Genomic DNA, 15239 nt, shown 5'->3' on the forward strand with positions numbered 1-15239 from the left:
CTATTCCTAGATCTTTGGCAAAGCACAGATGGATAGTTGGTTTTCTATAAAGGCAACTTCTTGGTGGGACGTCAGCACCAATAGATCCTATACTCTTTGGTCTCTCCCAAGAACCCGTTACTTCTCCCCCCATAGACATCCCTGCTTGCATTCTTGGGCATCTATTTAGTTACAAGAAGTAAAGGAGCCGGGGAGATGCTCCCGGGAGCAGATATAACCACAAAAATCAGAAACCCCAAAAGGAAAGTCAGAAGAGCTTGAAGGAAAAACAATCATTATGATAGAATTTCTCCTAATCACAAATTCACATATACATTATCTTTCTTTCAGGACTAGTAAGTCATAATTTAGTTATGAGTGAAAGCATATCAGTGGAATTCTTTCTAGGGCCCATCTTGGTGAAAACTGTATATAATTTAGCATATATACCACAATAGGCAAAGACACATCTAATGTAAGCACCAACTGTAAAGATAACCTTTTTAGCACTTAAAAAACTAATAAGATAATCATAAATACTTTCCTTTTGTTTTTCACTAAACTGTTGTAGCACACCTGAGAGAACAAAGTCTATATGGCTGCACAAAGCCTGAAATACTAGAAGAAAACTAATCAAATACTGCTTGTTAAATATACAATTATGATTACCAATGTCCTTTCACATAAATCCTATGTATTTAAAATGAAAAATGCGCAGTCTGGGACAAATGTCCACATTTCAGTTTGTGATCTGCTTCATTGGCATGAGTTTTGGTGAAACCTGGTAAAAGAAAGAGGAAAAAAAAATAATCAAATTATGGGAAACCACATGGCATAAATGTCTCTCCTTTGAATTTCCAGACTTGAAAGATGTAGGCCACAACCAGGTTTGCCATGGACATTGCCTGGAGTTTCCATATTATTTTCCACTCTGAAACACCAAGAGAGAGAACTCCTGTTTACATTTTGGGTATTTCATGGTTTTCAACCTTCTTGTATTATAGCTCCTAAGTTAAGGATAACTGGGTCTAGCAACAAGAAGGGGGTGAAAGAGGAACAGAGGGAGCCTAATAAAGGATCCCGATAACCAAGCCCCGCTACTGGATGATCACTGATCTCCGAGACTGATGCCTCTGAGACTTCACTCAAGATGTAATACAAAGCACAAGTCTCCAAATCCTCTAAATAGATCCAGCCAATTCACAATTTTCTTGAGACACACTTTATGTAGTCTTTGGATTACCTGGCAACATACTAATGAAGAGATGTATGATCAATGATAAATCTTATCAGAAATGTCATAATCAGAACAGAAATGATACAAAGGCAATACAAGGATTCCAAGTTGTTACAAAAAGGAGGTAACAGCATTAAAATTGTTAAATGTTGATTATAATTATGTTCAGTGTACAGAACACCAAATGCTTTCCTGGGAGTCTTGAAGCAGAGAAAAATCAGAATAAGTCGACATTTAAGGCAGAGCTGGTGGAAGGAGAAACCTAAATATAAGTGGTCTAGCTTAATTGTGACAAATTTTTCAAAGTATTGTACCAGCTTCAGATTTTTACATTCAATATAACAAATATCCATTGGAACCTAGTTAGTAACAGTACCCATGGACAGCACAGCAGGGAATACCAAAATTTAGGTGATTTTTTTTTAATCCCTCAAGGATGTGGCAATGAAAATGGGCCCAATTAGCATTTTGTCTTCCAGGATAAACAATTAATATTTTGTTAATGAATGAACAAATGAATAAGTGGACGATTAGATAATCTTCCAAGAACTAGAAAAAAGGCTCCTAAGAGAGGTTATGTCAGAATTAAAAATAGAAAGAGTAGGCAATTATTTGGCTTCGATGAGGTTAAATATTTTTAGTTCATTCTGTATTAACTCTACACGATTAACTCTTCACAATGTCAAGAGTTAATGCCTGTTCTTGCATTTTTCTACCAAAAGAATAAATAAGAATAAACAAGAATAAATAAGTTCAGTATGGCTTGGTGGTATATAGCTTAGGGTAAATGAGAGCTCATTCAGACTTGTCATTTCCAAGAGCAGATATAAAATAAAGAGACTAAATAATAAACAGAAGAGACAAAAGGGACATACCATATATGCATAGACCTTCAACTCTAAGAATAAAAAACATATGGGTACTTAGTATTTAGATAAGTACGTCTCACAAACAATTCGTTTTCTTTTTTTTTTTTTTAACAACACAGCAGCTGTGAAAATAATTTAATGAAATGAAACTCTTTTTTCGAATACAGATTATTTTTAATAGAAGCTTCATAACATTTCCTTTAAAAGGAAACTGGACACCTTAATTTTTAAAACTAACCATCTGATCCTTTTCCTTGTCATGTCAGCCCTATTTTGAGCTCTGAATACCATTTACATCCTCAATGTGGAAAATAACTTTTATCAGAAAAACAGAAGATGAAGCTTTATGTAGACTGATTTGGTCTGCCTACTTTGTAATGAAAAATATCTACTAAATCACCATTTCTCATTCTGTTCTCCCATAGTCTCATCAACACTATAAACCCATGGAAGCCAAAGCAGATTATCCTGTCAACATGATCTACAGGCTAAGTACAAGATGATGTAAGTATAGAAGATAAACCAACGATTTGTCTTCCTATCTCATTGATATCCCAAGAGTACACTGTTTAATTCTGGCATAATGCCACTTCATAATAGATATTTGAGTATACATTTATGCGATTTGCCAAGGAATGTCTACAGCTGGCTTCTTTCAGATTCCATTGCAAACGTACAAATAAACAGTGTTCGTATTTAATCGTTTACCACTGGTGGTTTAGGCATATTCCTACCTGGAGAATAAGACCAAGGCCCTTGGGAGTAAGAACTATACCAGTTAGTTCTATTTTATTCATATTTATAGCTCAATATAGGACATACACTTGGTGTTTAATAAATAATCACAGATGACTAATGACCTAGAGAAGTTTATTCTACCACATGATGTTCAAATACAGATTAAATTTATTTTTCATTTTTTTTTTTTTTTGAGACAGAGTCTCACTCTGTTGCCCGGGCTAGAGTGAGTGCCGTGGCGTCAGCCTAGCTCACAGCAACCTCAAACTCCTGGGCTCAAGTGATCCTTCTGCCTCAGCCTCCCGAGTAGCTGGGACTACAGGCATGCGCCACCATGCCCGGCTAATTTTTTCTATATATATATTTTAGTTGGCCAGATAATTTCTTTCTATTTTTAGTAGAGACAGGGTCTCACTCTTGCTCAGGCTGGTATTTTTCATTTTTTAATTGAAAAATAAAAACAGAAAAAAACTTGTTTCAAAAAAGGTCCATAGACATATATGGTAAAAAAAGAAAAAGAAAAAAAAAACCCACCTATTTTACATAGCTTAAGCATTCATCAGAAAAGAAAGAAATGAATAACCAATTGCGTTTACTACTCACTGGTAAAAGATAGTTTAGGAATAATGGAATTTAAGTGGTGGGATGTCACTTTTTCTTTCCCTTTCTTTCTACATTGGCCCATCAAGTAACTGGCACAGTGAATGTTATAAGTGTAACCAAAAATAAAGGAGTTTGACATTTTCATTAGCTTGTCACAGTTTCTCATCTGAGAAAATATGCAATATCATTTTGACTCTTTGAAAATTAATTCTTACTCGATAAATATTTGGGAGACAGACTTGTTTCAAAATGTGAGGGCAATGACAGAAAAATAAGCCAAAGGACTCCTTAGTGGTGAAAATGTTGGGCCCTACTGGCACAAAGGAAGGACAGAGGACTGTACTAAACTATCATAAAAACTTGTGTGTGTCAAAGGAAACAATGAACAGAGTAAAAAGTCAGCCTAGGGAATGGGAGAAAATATTTGCAAATCATATTATCTGATAAGGGGTTAAAAATCCAGAATATATACAAGGAACTTGTTTTGACAACATCATTAATTGTAAGAAAAATGCAAATCAAAACTACAATCACTTACAACTCACACCCATTAGGATGACCACTATTAAACAGAAAACAAGTGTTGGTGAGGATGTGGTGAAATTGGAACATTAAGAAATGGAACATTAATCAGATCATTATAGTCCCTAGTTACAGAGAAACAACCGACTGCATGTGATTTTATCTGTCAGGGTCTAAAGAGATGCCATTGATCATTAGATCCTCCAAAGCTAGTTCTCTGGATGGATGGTTCAGCTGATACCACACCTTTTTATTGTCAGGACAACACTGACATACGAATTAACATTTCATCTCAACAGCCTAATTTAGAGAAAATAAGACTATCTGCCACTGTGGAAAGAGGGGATTGTACTGATATACAAGAGGGGCCACAGAGATATTTTTCAATGTATCAAAACGTGGGAACCAGCACCTTTTTTGGGCAAGAAACAGTAAAAACCCATCTTTTTTATTGCTGATATACCCATATGAATTAAAAAAAAAAAAAACTACACCAGGGTCTTCCTTTGTACATTTTCTTTTGCAGTAGAAAATTGAACATTCTGTGGATCTCAAAATGTTACCTGATGAAGAGGTTAACTCTTCCCCATAGGAAAAAATAATAAAGAATAGCTGATTAAGAATTGTTTGCTTTTATCACTACAGTAAAAAATCCTAAATAGTTAAGGTATAAACAAATTCCTTTTTTTTCCCTCTGAGGTTATTGGAAAGCTAATTAAAGATGTGTTTTTCATGTAAGGTATTACTAGTAGACTTCTTTTTTCAAAGGGGAAATTCAGAAAAGGTTAATAGACAAAGACCTTGGTAGAATACCAGGAACAGTTATTATGTGAATGAATTATGCAACAAAAATTGTTTTTAAAGAAATTTGTTATGCACTGTTACAAGCCAAGCACATAGTGCATGAGGAAGACATATGAAATACATGCATACCTTATAAAGTAACTGTTTTGTTAAAGTAATTTCTCCAAGATGGGTAGCTGCAACATTAACATATTTTCTTCTCATTATAAATACATTTCATTTTAATTAGTAGATTGTTTCTTAAAAAGGTATCTGAGAATCAAATCCCTTTCCTTCATTTCTTCAGAGACATTTCACCTTTACTTTTGATTAACTTCAAATGGACTGAGCTACTCTGACAATCCCCAATAGGTAGGCGATTGGTGATTTATGAGCAAGTACTTACATTAAAGGGAAATTAGTTATATTTCAGTACCATTGCCTTTATTTTAAAAACAGATTTGGGGGGGTTCTTAAATGATGTATTCATCTGTTCTGTAAGTCTGAGTGTTTTATGCAATAAATGTATCTCTGAATGCAGGATACACCTATTTTGGGATTATAAATCTGGTGGTGTCAGAAGCCAACATTTTAATATTGCCAGTGGATGGAATAATAAGGGATAGAAATTAATCAAACAGAAAGTCATAAGTCATAGATGGGTTTAAAAATAAGGACATATCATTTCTCCATACATGGCTCACAGTTTTCACTTAATCAAGTTTAACCTCAGAAGACAAATAACCAAAGAACAGGGGGGCAAAAGACTGCACATATAGCAGCTTAGAGCTCAGGCTCGACCGTGGTTTCTAGTAGCTCTTGGTGTCCCTCCCCCTCCTGCTTCTACGTCCTGAACCAGATCTTGGCCTGTGAGTCAGAGCACAGCTCTGTTCCCACCTGCTCCCATTGGGAGGCACCCTTCCTTCCACTCTTGTTTACCGCAAAGGTCAACTCCGAAAATGATCACAAATTAATGGTTCATGCCCTATAAACACCCATTAAGCAAGCCCGTGATAGAGGACAAGTGGCTGGATTTGTTCTCAGAAATACTTACTGCAAAATCACACCCAGTACTCTTCTGTATGTCTTCCACTGTCAGGCCTTCCCAGAGCTCAATCAGAGTTAGCCCTTTCTTCTTGTCCACATCAAACACAGCCTGTTAGAGTTAAGAAAATAACAGTGACAATTTCTATCTCAATACTTATATTATGGCACAAAAGATAAATAACCTCTCAAATTCTTAAAAGAGAGACAAGATCCAGGACAAAAGACTCTGAAAATCAGAACTGAAAAAATGTCAACTATTAACAATTTGGTGAGAATAAATGCCAGCTCCCCAATCAGCAATTAGCTGTGGAACAGTGTTGATGCCAGAAAATAAATGAGTATTGACCATGGACGGCATTTGTTGCTATTGTAACCAGTGTTTTAAAACTACCTTCTTTTGTTAAGCCTAAAACTTTTAGTTAAATGTTCATTAGGTGACCAATAATGATTTGAAGAAGGAAAGGAATGAAAAAAAAAAAAAGAGGGATGGAGGGAGGAAGGTGATATTTGGATGGTGAAAGCACAGGGATGACTGGAAAAAGTTGATAAATGATGCTGGGCAAAGAATTACAAGAAACAAAAGGCGACACTTTGAAGTGCCTAAGAGTAATTATAAAAAAACCAAACCAAAACCAAAAAAAGCTATCCTGGCCCTGAAAGATACCCAGGGAACTGTTACAACTTTCTCTTTAAGTTCTGTAAAAACACATAGGTCTTGAGGGGAGAACATGAGAATATCCCTCTGAATTGCAAAACAAATGAAGATGCTGATGTTTAGGGCAAGGAGGAGAGGCCAGCCTCACCTGCAACCTTCCATTACAACATCCTGGTCTGTAACAACAGGTGAAGGTAGTGCCAATTGTATAGCTTGACCTCAGCTGGTAGAATCGACCTGTTGTGTCTGATTTAGAACATGTGCTTTCACACTTAGAAATATGACAGCTTGTGTGGAAGGGACCTACAAAGTCATTCAGTATAACCTTCCACCCAGGAATTATTCAAAGCATTCTCAGACGGCTACTACAGCTCTGCTCACATACTTGCAGTGACAAGAGGCTCACTTGTCTCAAGGAAGATTGTTTATTGATGGGAAGCTCTAAACTTAAAAACCAAAACTGCTTCCCTAGTACTTTAACCCTCTTAATCTACAATTTTCCTCCAGCACACTGGATACTTTCTCTCTTTCAGCTTTCATAGCTAGTTTCTGCTTTCTCAGACTTAAATGTTACACTTCCCAGATCTTCTCTCTCTTGTGGAGTTCACCTAAATTCAACTATTATCTGCAGGCTTAGCATCTTTATTTTCATCTACCTTGTAAGTCAAAACTCTGAATTGTCATTTTTAAATACAGTCCTGCTAGGAGGCTAATACCATGACACAGTAACAGGTAGAGCTTCTGAGCTGAACAAGAATTCCATTCTGCACAACAGCTACACAACCTTTGGTGACCCTGTCCTTGCATTTGTAAATGTATATCATAAAAATCTACTTCCCAGGATTGCGACTGAGGACAAATATAATAAGAAAATATAATTGGAACACCATTCCTGGGACATAACAGTAACATTGTACAAGCATATTCTTACTCCTTAGTAGCTTAACATCTCACTGGTGTGTGAATCCAGATCAAAGCCCTAAAATGATTACGATCTCCAGCTGATTGACATTTTTCCCCAGGAACAAAACATGACTGGTACCAGTGATACTTGGGTTCTTGGTTTGTTTGTTTGATGAATTCACAGATAACCTGGTTGATATGACTGGAAAAGAGGGTTTAAATTTCAGAGAAAATATTTCAGCAAACTTCCCTTTTGTTTGTACACATTTTTATGTTACAAAAAAAATTTTTAGTAGAAATGTGTGTTCCCAAATTAAAAAAAAAATTATAATTTAGGAATGTCTATATACTCTGCTAGTTTGCTTCATTCCCAAATGACATTTTTTTAAAAATGGATACTTTTTTCTTTGCAGAAAATGTTTCTTAAGTGCTGTTCATACTGATTTACTTTCTCCTACATTATGAACTGTAAATTTATAAAAAGGAACAAAATAAGATAAAAGAGCCTCTGGATTATCAAGAAAAGGCACGGAAATGATTTAGGGACAAGCTAACAGTGATATCATGAATACAGGCTTCAGTAATCAGGGAGATATAATTTATGGCAAATTGACTTATTGCTTTTAAAAAACTTTTATTAACACTTTCATCAAGCCTTATTTAGCTACCAAGATATATATCAGAAAGCCAAGCATCTATTATTTAAAAAAGAAGGAAACTTACTTTTGAAATATTTAGGAAGGTTTCCATTTAGTGGTGTAAGGTATAAACAAAAACTTGATAAAAATGGGAACTAAAACCTAAAACCTCCAGTAAATTGTTCAATTATCAAAAATAATATAGAAACTACTTTGTCTTACTGATAAATAAGTTAATTACTTTATCACTATCACAAATGGCTACATTATAGATAAAACAATCACAGCCCAGGTACTGGTGAGGAAGGCATCTTTCATAGCCTCATTGTAGCAGCTCAAATCAAGGAAATCAGAGTCATAGGATCTTTTTTCAAAGGGCAACCTAATGGAATTTTCCATGGAGCTCACATAGGATTCTAGTCCCATACCTGCTAGTGATAGGCCTGGATACATTCACTGTCCTAATGACGCTACATTCTCATTCACTCATTCAACAAGTATTTACTGAGCATCTACCATGTGCAGAGCACAGTGACAAACATGCAACATGCTCTTCCTTGAGGTACCCAAAGTTCCAGACTTAGCTGCCCTTCTCTCTACTGATTCTTGCTATCCAATGTTGTCTACAGTTAAGGCTCCAATTATCCCCCTATGGTAATGATTCCCACTGACTTTTCTTGTGAGATCTAGATTCAAATCTCCAACTGTTTACCAAAATCTCTGATTGGATGTTCTCAAGAACATTAACTTGAAAATGTGCAAACTGAACCTATCTTTTCATGGCTCCCATGGATGCCCGCACTCCTCCTCCTCCAGTTCTGGGCTTCATTAAGGATACAGCAAGTCAACCATCCTCTCAGAGCACTTAGGAATCACCTCTGTCTTACCAACCATGTCTGATTCATCATCAAATTAGGTTGAGTCCATCTCCTAAATGTCTTTCAAATCTCTCTTTCTGTCCCACGATTTAGGATCTTGACATTTCTTGCCTAGATCACTGATGGATCCTTTAACTAGACTCTGCCTTATCTCCTTTCTCCCACTCTACAGAGAAGCTACAGTGTTTTTTCTAATGCAATTCTGATTGTTTCCCCGGCTACTAAACATCAATGAAGGGTTCTCACTGCCTTCCTGATAAGATCCACATTCCTTAAAGCTTCTACATCCTCCCATGATCTGGTGCTTCACTGCCTTTTCTACCTTAGCCTGCAAAATCTGGCCATGCCCTCAATCCAACTGGTTCCACTTGCAGGCCCTTGAACAGGCCACGTTTTCTTAACACCCTCATGATTCTGAGTGTCGTCTTCATTTTGCCTGGAAGGTCCTCTTTGGTTTTCTTCTAACTTATAAAACTCCTACTTATCTTTCAAGACTCATTGTTCAATCTATCAGTTTTCTTAACAAGAAAAGTATAAGTATTCACCGAGTACAGGTCAGGCACCGTGCTAAATGTTAGATAAACAGTGGTGAGTGAGACAGGCAGAGTTTAGAGGTTATCTCAATACAGTGGTCAGTGCTAAGTTAGGATAAGTACAAGCATTCATGGAAGCACCCAGAAGATCTGGGGAGAGATAGTGAAAACCTAGGCAAGATAAAGAAATATATAGCTAAGACATAAAAGATGAGCAGGAATTAGCCAGATGGATGGGGTGGGAAGAATGCTGCAGGGATAGATACAGGCTGTGCAAAGTCTCAGAAGAACATGGTCAGGGGATAATGCAATGTAATCCACAGAATTTTAGTACAGCTGAAGTGGAAAGAAAGTTAAGGCAGAAAGAAAGAGAGACTGGAGGAGAAAGGGTATGTACTGTGAAATACCTTGTAAAACACGTTCAAAGCTTGTATTCAATACCACCTAAAAGCTTTCCTTGATACCTCTGCGCAGGCTGTCGGACAGCTTTCATCTATGTCCCTAACTTAGCACCTGCCACGTATCTCTTTCATGGCCTTCACCATGTGTATTACTCTAACTGCTGGCAATGCTGGATGCCTGATGTCCAACCCCTCATGAGTGTGACCCTTGAGGACAGAGACTATGTCCTCCTCCTTTCTCTAACCCACTACCGGGAACAGCTTGCTCAGAGAATATACTCAAAAAATGCTTAAATGAATAAATGAATTAAACAATGTGGTGGAAAGAAAAGGTATAAAAGCTTTTTAAATGGCAATAAAGTTAAATAACAATGTAAGTTATGTCACAAGAAAACTTTAGACGATGCTTGCCCAAACGAACGGTGGGCCACTCTGAGGCTGAATCGCTGTGTGCTGAGATGCTGCGAGACCTCTTCACAGCAAAGAGGCACACTGCACTAGGCTTAAAGGACAGGTAGCAGTGGGGAGGCAGAGACACAAGTGGGCGGCACTGCAGGGAGAAGCACTGAAGTGGTAAGAACAAGGAGGACACATCTGAAGTCAGGGAGTGGGCAGAGGGCTTGTGGGAGAAGGGGAAGAAGGGGGAAGAAGGTTGCTGGAATTATCCCTACAAGGACTCCCACTGTATTAAAGAAAATGGGATAAAGGACCTCTTTGTCATTATTTTCACAGTAACAGATTCCTCTCAGCAGGTCTTCCATAGTTTGGAAGGGATTCAAGAAATGGTAAAGACTCAGAAAACAAATGGTGAGATAAAATACTCTGCCCTTTTATCCACCTGTTCTTCTCTATAAGTCACCTTTATGGCATTCCACATAAACAGTTCTGGGGAAGGCACCATTTAGAATAAAACCTTAAAATCTGGTTTCTGGAAAGTATTATGAACCTCCTTACCTACTTCAAAGGCCTGCTTTAGGGTGCTTCCTGCCACAGCCCAATGAAGGTTAGAGAGACAGATTCACGCCAAGACACGACTGCTACACCTCTTGGCAAAAGGAACAGCATTGAAGCGGGGGCGGGAACCCTGATACAGATAATTCTGTTTTGTGGCTTCATCACAACACTGAATCAAGATAGCACCATCTTCCCAGCTGACTTATGAGAATTATGTCATTCCAATATCCTATCTTTAATCTCGGTCAGAAAGGTGATTGACTACAGGCAGCTGCTGGTGATGCTTCTCTAGGATATGAACAGCTTTCATTTAAACCATTGACCAACATTTTTCATCTAGGGAGAAAAATCTAGAGAGACCCTTAAAATGGCTGGTGTGTTCTGATGCCCCACTTTATATTAGTAAAAGGGCAGAAAACACGCAAGACACAGAATATATCTGGCTCACCGTGGGGCCTATATTGCAATTTGCACCCAAATGATTAAAACCCAATTTTTACTGAATTTCTTAAAATGAAATCCAATAATTTATCCTTGTGATTTAGCAAAGAAGAAAGATAGGAATGATAAATATATTCTTAACTTTGCATATATCATCCAGCTTAATATCTTTAGTCAACATATAAGGGTCAAAAATCTTTTCTCTGAATATATCACACTGTCAAAGATACCAAAGACAGTAGCTCAATTTTTTGTGTATATTTTTTCCAGAGAGTTGCACATGAATTCTACATTTAAAAACATTAAATTGACAAATTTTCTTACACATGCTACCCACGGACTAAATTAATCCTATGACTACCGACATAATACACTTTCAGAAGGTAAGAGAAATTGCTAAGAATGCTTATAAATAAAAAAAGGTGGTGGTGGATATGAGAAGAAATAAAAAGAGAAAGGCACTTTACCTTTTCGGTAATAATGCGGTTGACACATTGCTTTCCAGTCAGCGGTAATGTACATTTCTCCATGATTTTATGTGCATTTCCCTGTTTTAAAAAAGAAACATCAAAAAGAGTAGTTAGGGAGTAATTCTTATTTAGAATTGGTATAAGTATAGGACAAACAGGAACTATCAGAGGAAATTGTCTCCTAAGTACAAGCTGTTTAAAAATCTTTGCACAGTCATGCTTTTTACTGTCTTTCTGGAGGCAGCATCTGTCCCTGAAATAATTTAGGGAGGATGCCAAATGAATAGCCAAAGGCGTGAATGATTTGGTTGGGAAACACCCTGCCACACACTTGACCTGTCAAGCCTCAGTCCTTGTATCATCTGGTGTGAAATTTCGCTTCTAATATCCTGCTTATTTTTCTCTTCCGGAGAATGGTCTCCTTGAAAAACATGGGCAGCTATCTGTCCAGGACATGAAGCATACACAGAACACAAATGCCTAAGTCTTCTTTAAAAAAAAACGTTTTATTTGTTAAAAAAGTAAAAGTAATATACACGCAGAAACAGCAGTGCCGGCTCCTCTTCCTCATCCCTAGATTTGCTCTCAACAGGAATCTATTTCAAGGTATTTTTGCTTTTAGCATTTTCTTCTATACTTCTATACATTTTCTTCTTACATCCACATTTTTAAATTTTATGTTTATCATGCTATTTATTTCTTGATCGATCAATTTTAGACATTATCTACTGATTTCTCATTGTGGCATGATTCTACTCACTTTCTAACACAGCTATTTGCTCTTCCTGGAGTTTGTCTGAACCTCAGTTTGCTCGTTAGTAAAATGTTTGACCTGGCCTCCAAACGTATTTTTTGAGTTGCTTTTCGTCACAGTACCTTTCCTCAAGCACAAAAGAGGGAATAAGAGTGAAAACCAGGTTTTCATCCATTAACTCCCTCCGTCCAGCCCTGCCCTCCCGTCCACCTCCCTCCTGCAATATAGAAGTGGCCCCTGCGGCACAGCTGCGGAACCAGACGAAACATGGGCTCTGAGGAGCTGACCTCCAGATCATTTTCTTCTAATTACGACTAAGCTCCTTTTTAAGTATCAAGCACTAGAAGCCTAAATGAATATTCCCCTTGAGGTTGAAGGCTAACCTAACACATTCTAGATCTTCTCTTAAAAATGACAAAATGCTTCCTTTGGCTCTAAATGCACCACATATGATATCACCATCATTTTTACCCACCTCAATGTTTTATCTGTTTAAACATATACCTGATATCTAGTGTATATCTCTCCCAAAACAGGTATCGGACCAAGTATATGGTCAGAAGCAATGAATTTCAGATAACTGGATTCAATTAACAAGATTTTATTCCGTGTGATAATTTGTCAACTCAGGAATGCACCAGTAATTAAAAGGTTTTTGTGTACTTAAACCAGTGCAAAGCATAAAAGGTATTCAATCATTTTTGAATGAATACATGTAGAATGAATGAATGGGAAGAGAAAGGGAAATCTATTGAGAATCTTGAAAATATTTCAATACAAGACAAACTCTATTACCTTAATTCAGAAAAAACTAGTGCTAAATACATAAGAAATGGATAGACATAACACCTTTAAAAACACGTTATATGTTTGTGGATCTTAACGTGTTAGACAATTTATAGCTATAGAAATAAAGCCTCATTTTCACTTTAGTTCTAGTATCTATTTTCCTTTTGAGATTGCAAAATTTGCACATGCCACAGAAGCTAAATTAAGTAGGTGAAATTAATGATGAATATTCAAACTTCTACAGTTGTCAGGTCTCCTTACATTTAATATAACTCAAATAAGCCATGTCATAATGAATTCCAGGCCTGACTTCAAACAAAGCGAACAATCTGTAGGCCTCTGCAGAACATTTTCTGCAGGGAGCTCTTAACTTTGTTCTCATTATTTAAGCAAGATCTGCATCTGGTGAGAAAGCAGCCACTTAGATTTTAATGAACGACCAGCTCTGTTTTAAGGGGAATCATGAATTTCAACTGACAGAATTAACTGTGCCCTACCAATACAGACCTTTTATAGACCACTTTCTGCATAAACAGTACAGCATAGTGGGTAAGCGTGAAGGCTATAACCAAAGGACCTGCATGTAAAACCCGCCCTGCCCTATACTGTCTGTAAAAGGCCTACAAGCCCATGCTTCCCCATCCATGCTCTACCTCACAGGGGTATTATAAGGCTTAAATGAAATGCAAGGTTTTGGAATTTAGCAAGTGCTCAATAAATGTTAGCTGGTATTATTTATATAACCCATATTTAACATTTCTATAATCCACCAGGGAATTAAGTCCCTATATAAAATCTGACATAGAATTGTGCAGAAAATGGCCTAAACACAATGCCTGAGACCCCCAAAACTAATGAAAACAATCCATATTTGGGGGCAAACCACATGGCTTGCCTGGGAAACTGGCACCAAGCATATTCCTGCAGTTAGACCAACAGAGCTAGATGATTCCATCCACATTTAGTTCCAAGACATAACACAGATCAAGAAAAGAGAGAAAATGAGATGCAGAAAGATTAAAAATGTCACAATTTCAATATTCAACAATAGGTTAGCTATGAAGCCAAAATATGACTAGCTCCCACGTTAGCACGCTCTTCTAACCATGCTAGGCCGAGCCTTACACTGTGCTATGGAAGCTGCATATATTAGTGATTCACAAAGGAGGAACAAGTGCTGAGTTTCCAGCACTTAAAAATAAATCCTAATAAAGAGATGCAGTATAGTGTGGCAGCAAAGAACACCATACTAGGAATCCGAAGACCAGGTTTTTGGTCTTAGCTCTGCCATTCAACAGTCATTTAGTCTCTTAAATTCTTTGTACTTGTAGTTTTCTCTTCAGTTGCCTTATGCTCCTTAGCTGATCATTGTAGAAATCACGTGACATGTTCTGGAAGTGCAATAAACTAGGAGGAGTTGAATCTATGTGCAAATAACCAGGGTTATTGAGGTGTGGGGATGTTTTCGTCCTTATCATTCTGCTACTTTCTTTCCTTCCTCATGACGAGATGTCAGAAAACACAGGAATGGATAGAAAGTGCAGCATTAAAAACACTTTGACTAGTCCTGAGGGCTCCTGGTTTCAACAGACCCTTGTTTGTTAACTTTATCACAACCTTGGTAAATACTCAAATCCCTTTCCTGTACCTGCTTCCCTAGTTTTTCTCTTTTTCCCCTTCAGCACTTACAGGCAAGATGTAGGGTAACACACCATTTTCTTTTTAAGTGACTTAGGACCCAAGTACTTTCTGTCACTTGTGTCATGGTAATCTCTCTTTAATTCTTTAGATGTCTGAATGAAATCCTGGGCCTACATTCTGCAGTAATAAACAACTCTGGTTAAATGGTAATAAATCCCCTTGCTATCATAATAATAATCATGTTATCACAATGAACTTAATCCCAAATAAGAAGCTCTCTCTTTCACAACAGAATGATTTTTGCTTTTAATGTCAACATTCCATTCATCTGAGGCAACTGAGCATTCGTTTAAGATTTTGCTTTATATAAAACCTCATTTCATGCTCATCTTTTCTGCTAACTG

At 37.2% G+C, this 15239-nt stretch overlaps 1 protein-coding gene across 4 annotated transcripts in view; it reads right to left on the minus strand.

Moving 5' to 3' along the window:
- Window positions 1–331: 331 nt before the first annotated feature.
- OXCT1 (3-oxoacid CoA-transferase 1) overlaps window positions 332–15239 on the minus strand; it is a 128836-nt gene continuing 113928 nt past the window's right edge. For all 4 annotated transcript variants that reach the window (XM_069492162.1, XM_069492164.1, XM_069492161.1 and 1 more), the window contains 3 exons: window positions 11649–11729; window positions 5786–5887; window positions 332–760 (listed from right to left, as the gene is read on the minus strand). In XM_069492162.1, the coding sequence (XP_069348263.1) occupies window positions 719–760; window positions 5786–5887; window positions 11649–11729 (225 nt within the window). In that variant the 3' untranslated portion in view covers window positions 332–718. The remainder of the gene's footprint in view (window positions 761–5785; window positions 5888–11648; window positions 11730–15239) is intronic.

This window comes from Eulemur rufifrons, chromosome 17 (assembly GCF_041146395.1).
Source record: "Eulemur rufifrons isolate Redbay chromosome 17, OSU_ERuf_1, whole genome shotgun sequence".
NCBI lineage: Eukaryota > Metazoa > Chordata > Mammalia > Primates > Lemuridae > Eulemur > Eulemur rufifrons.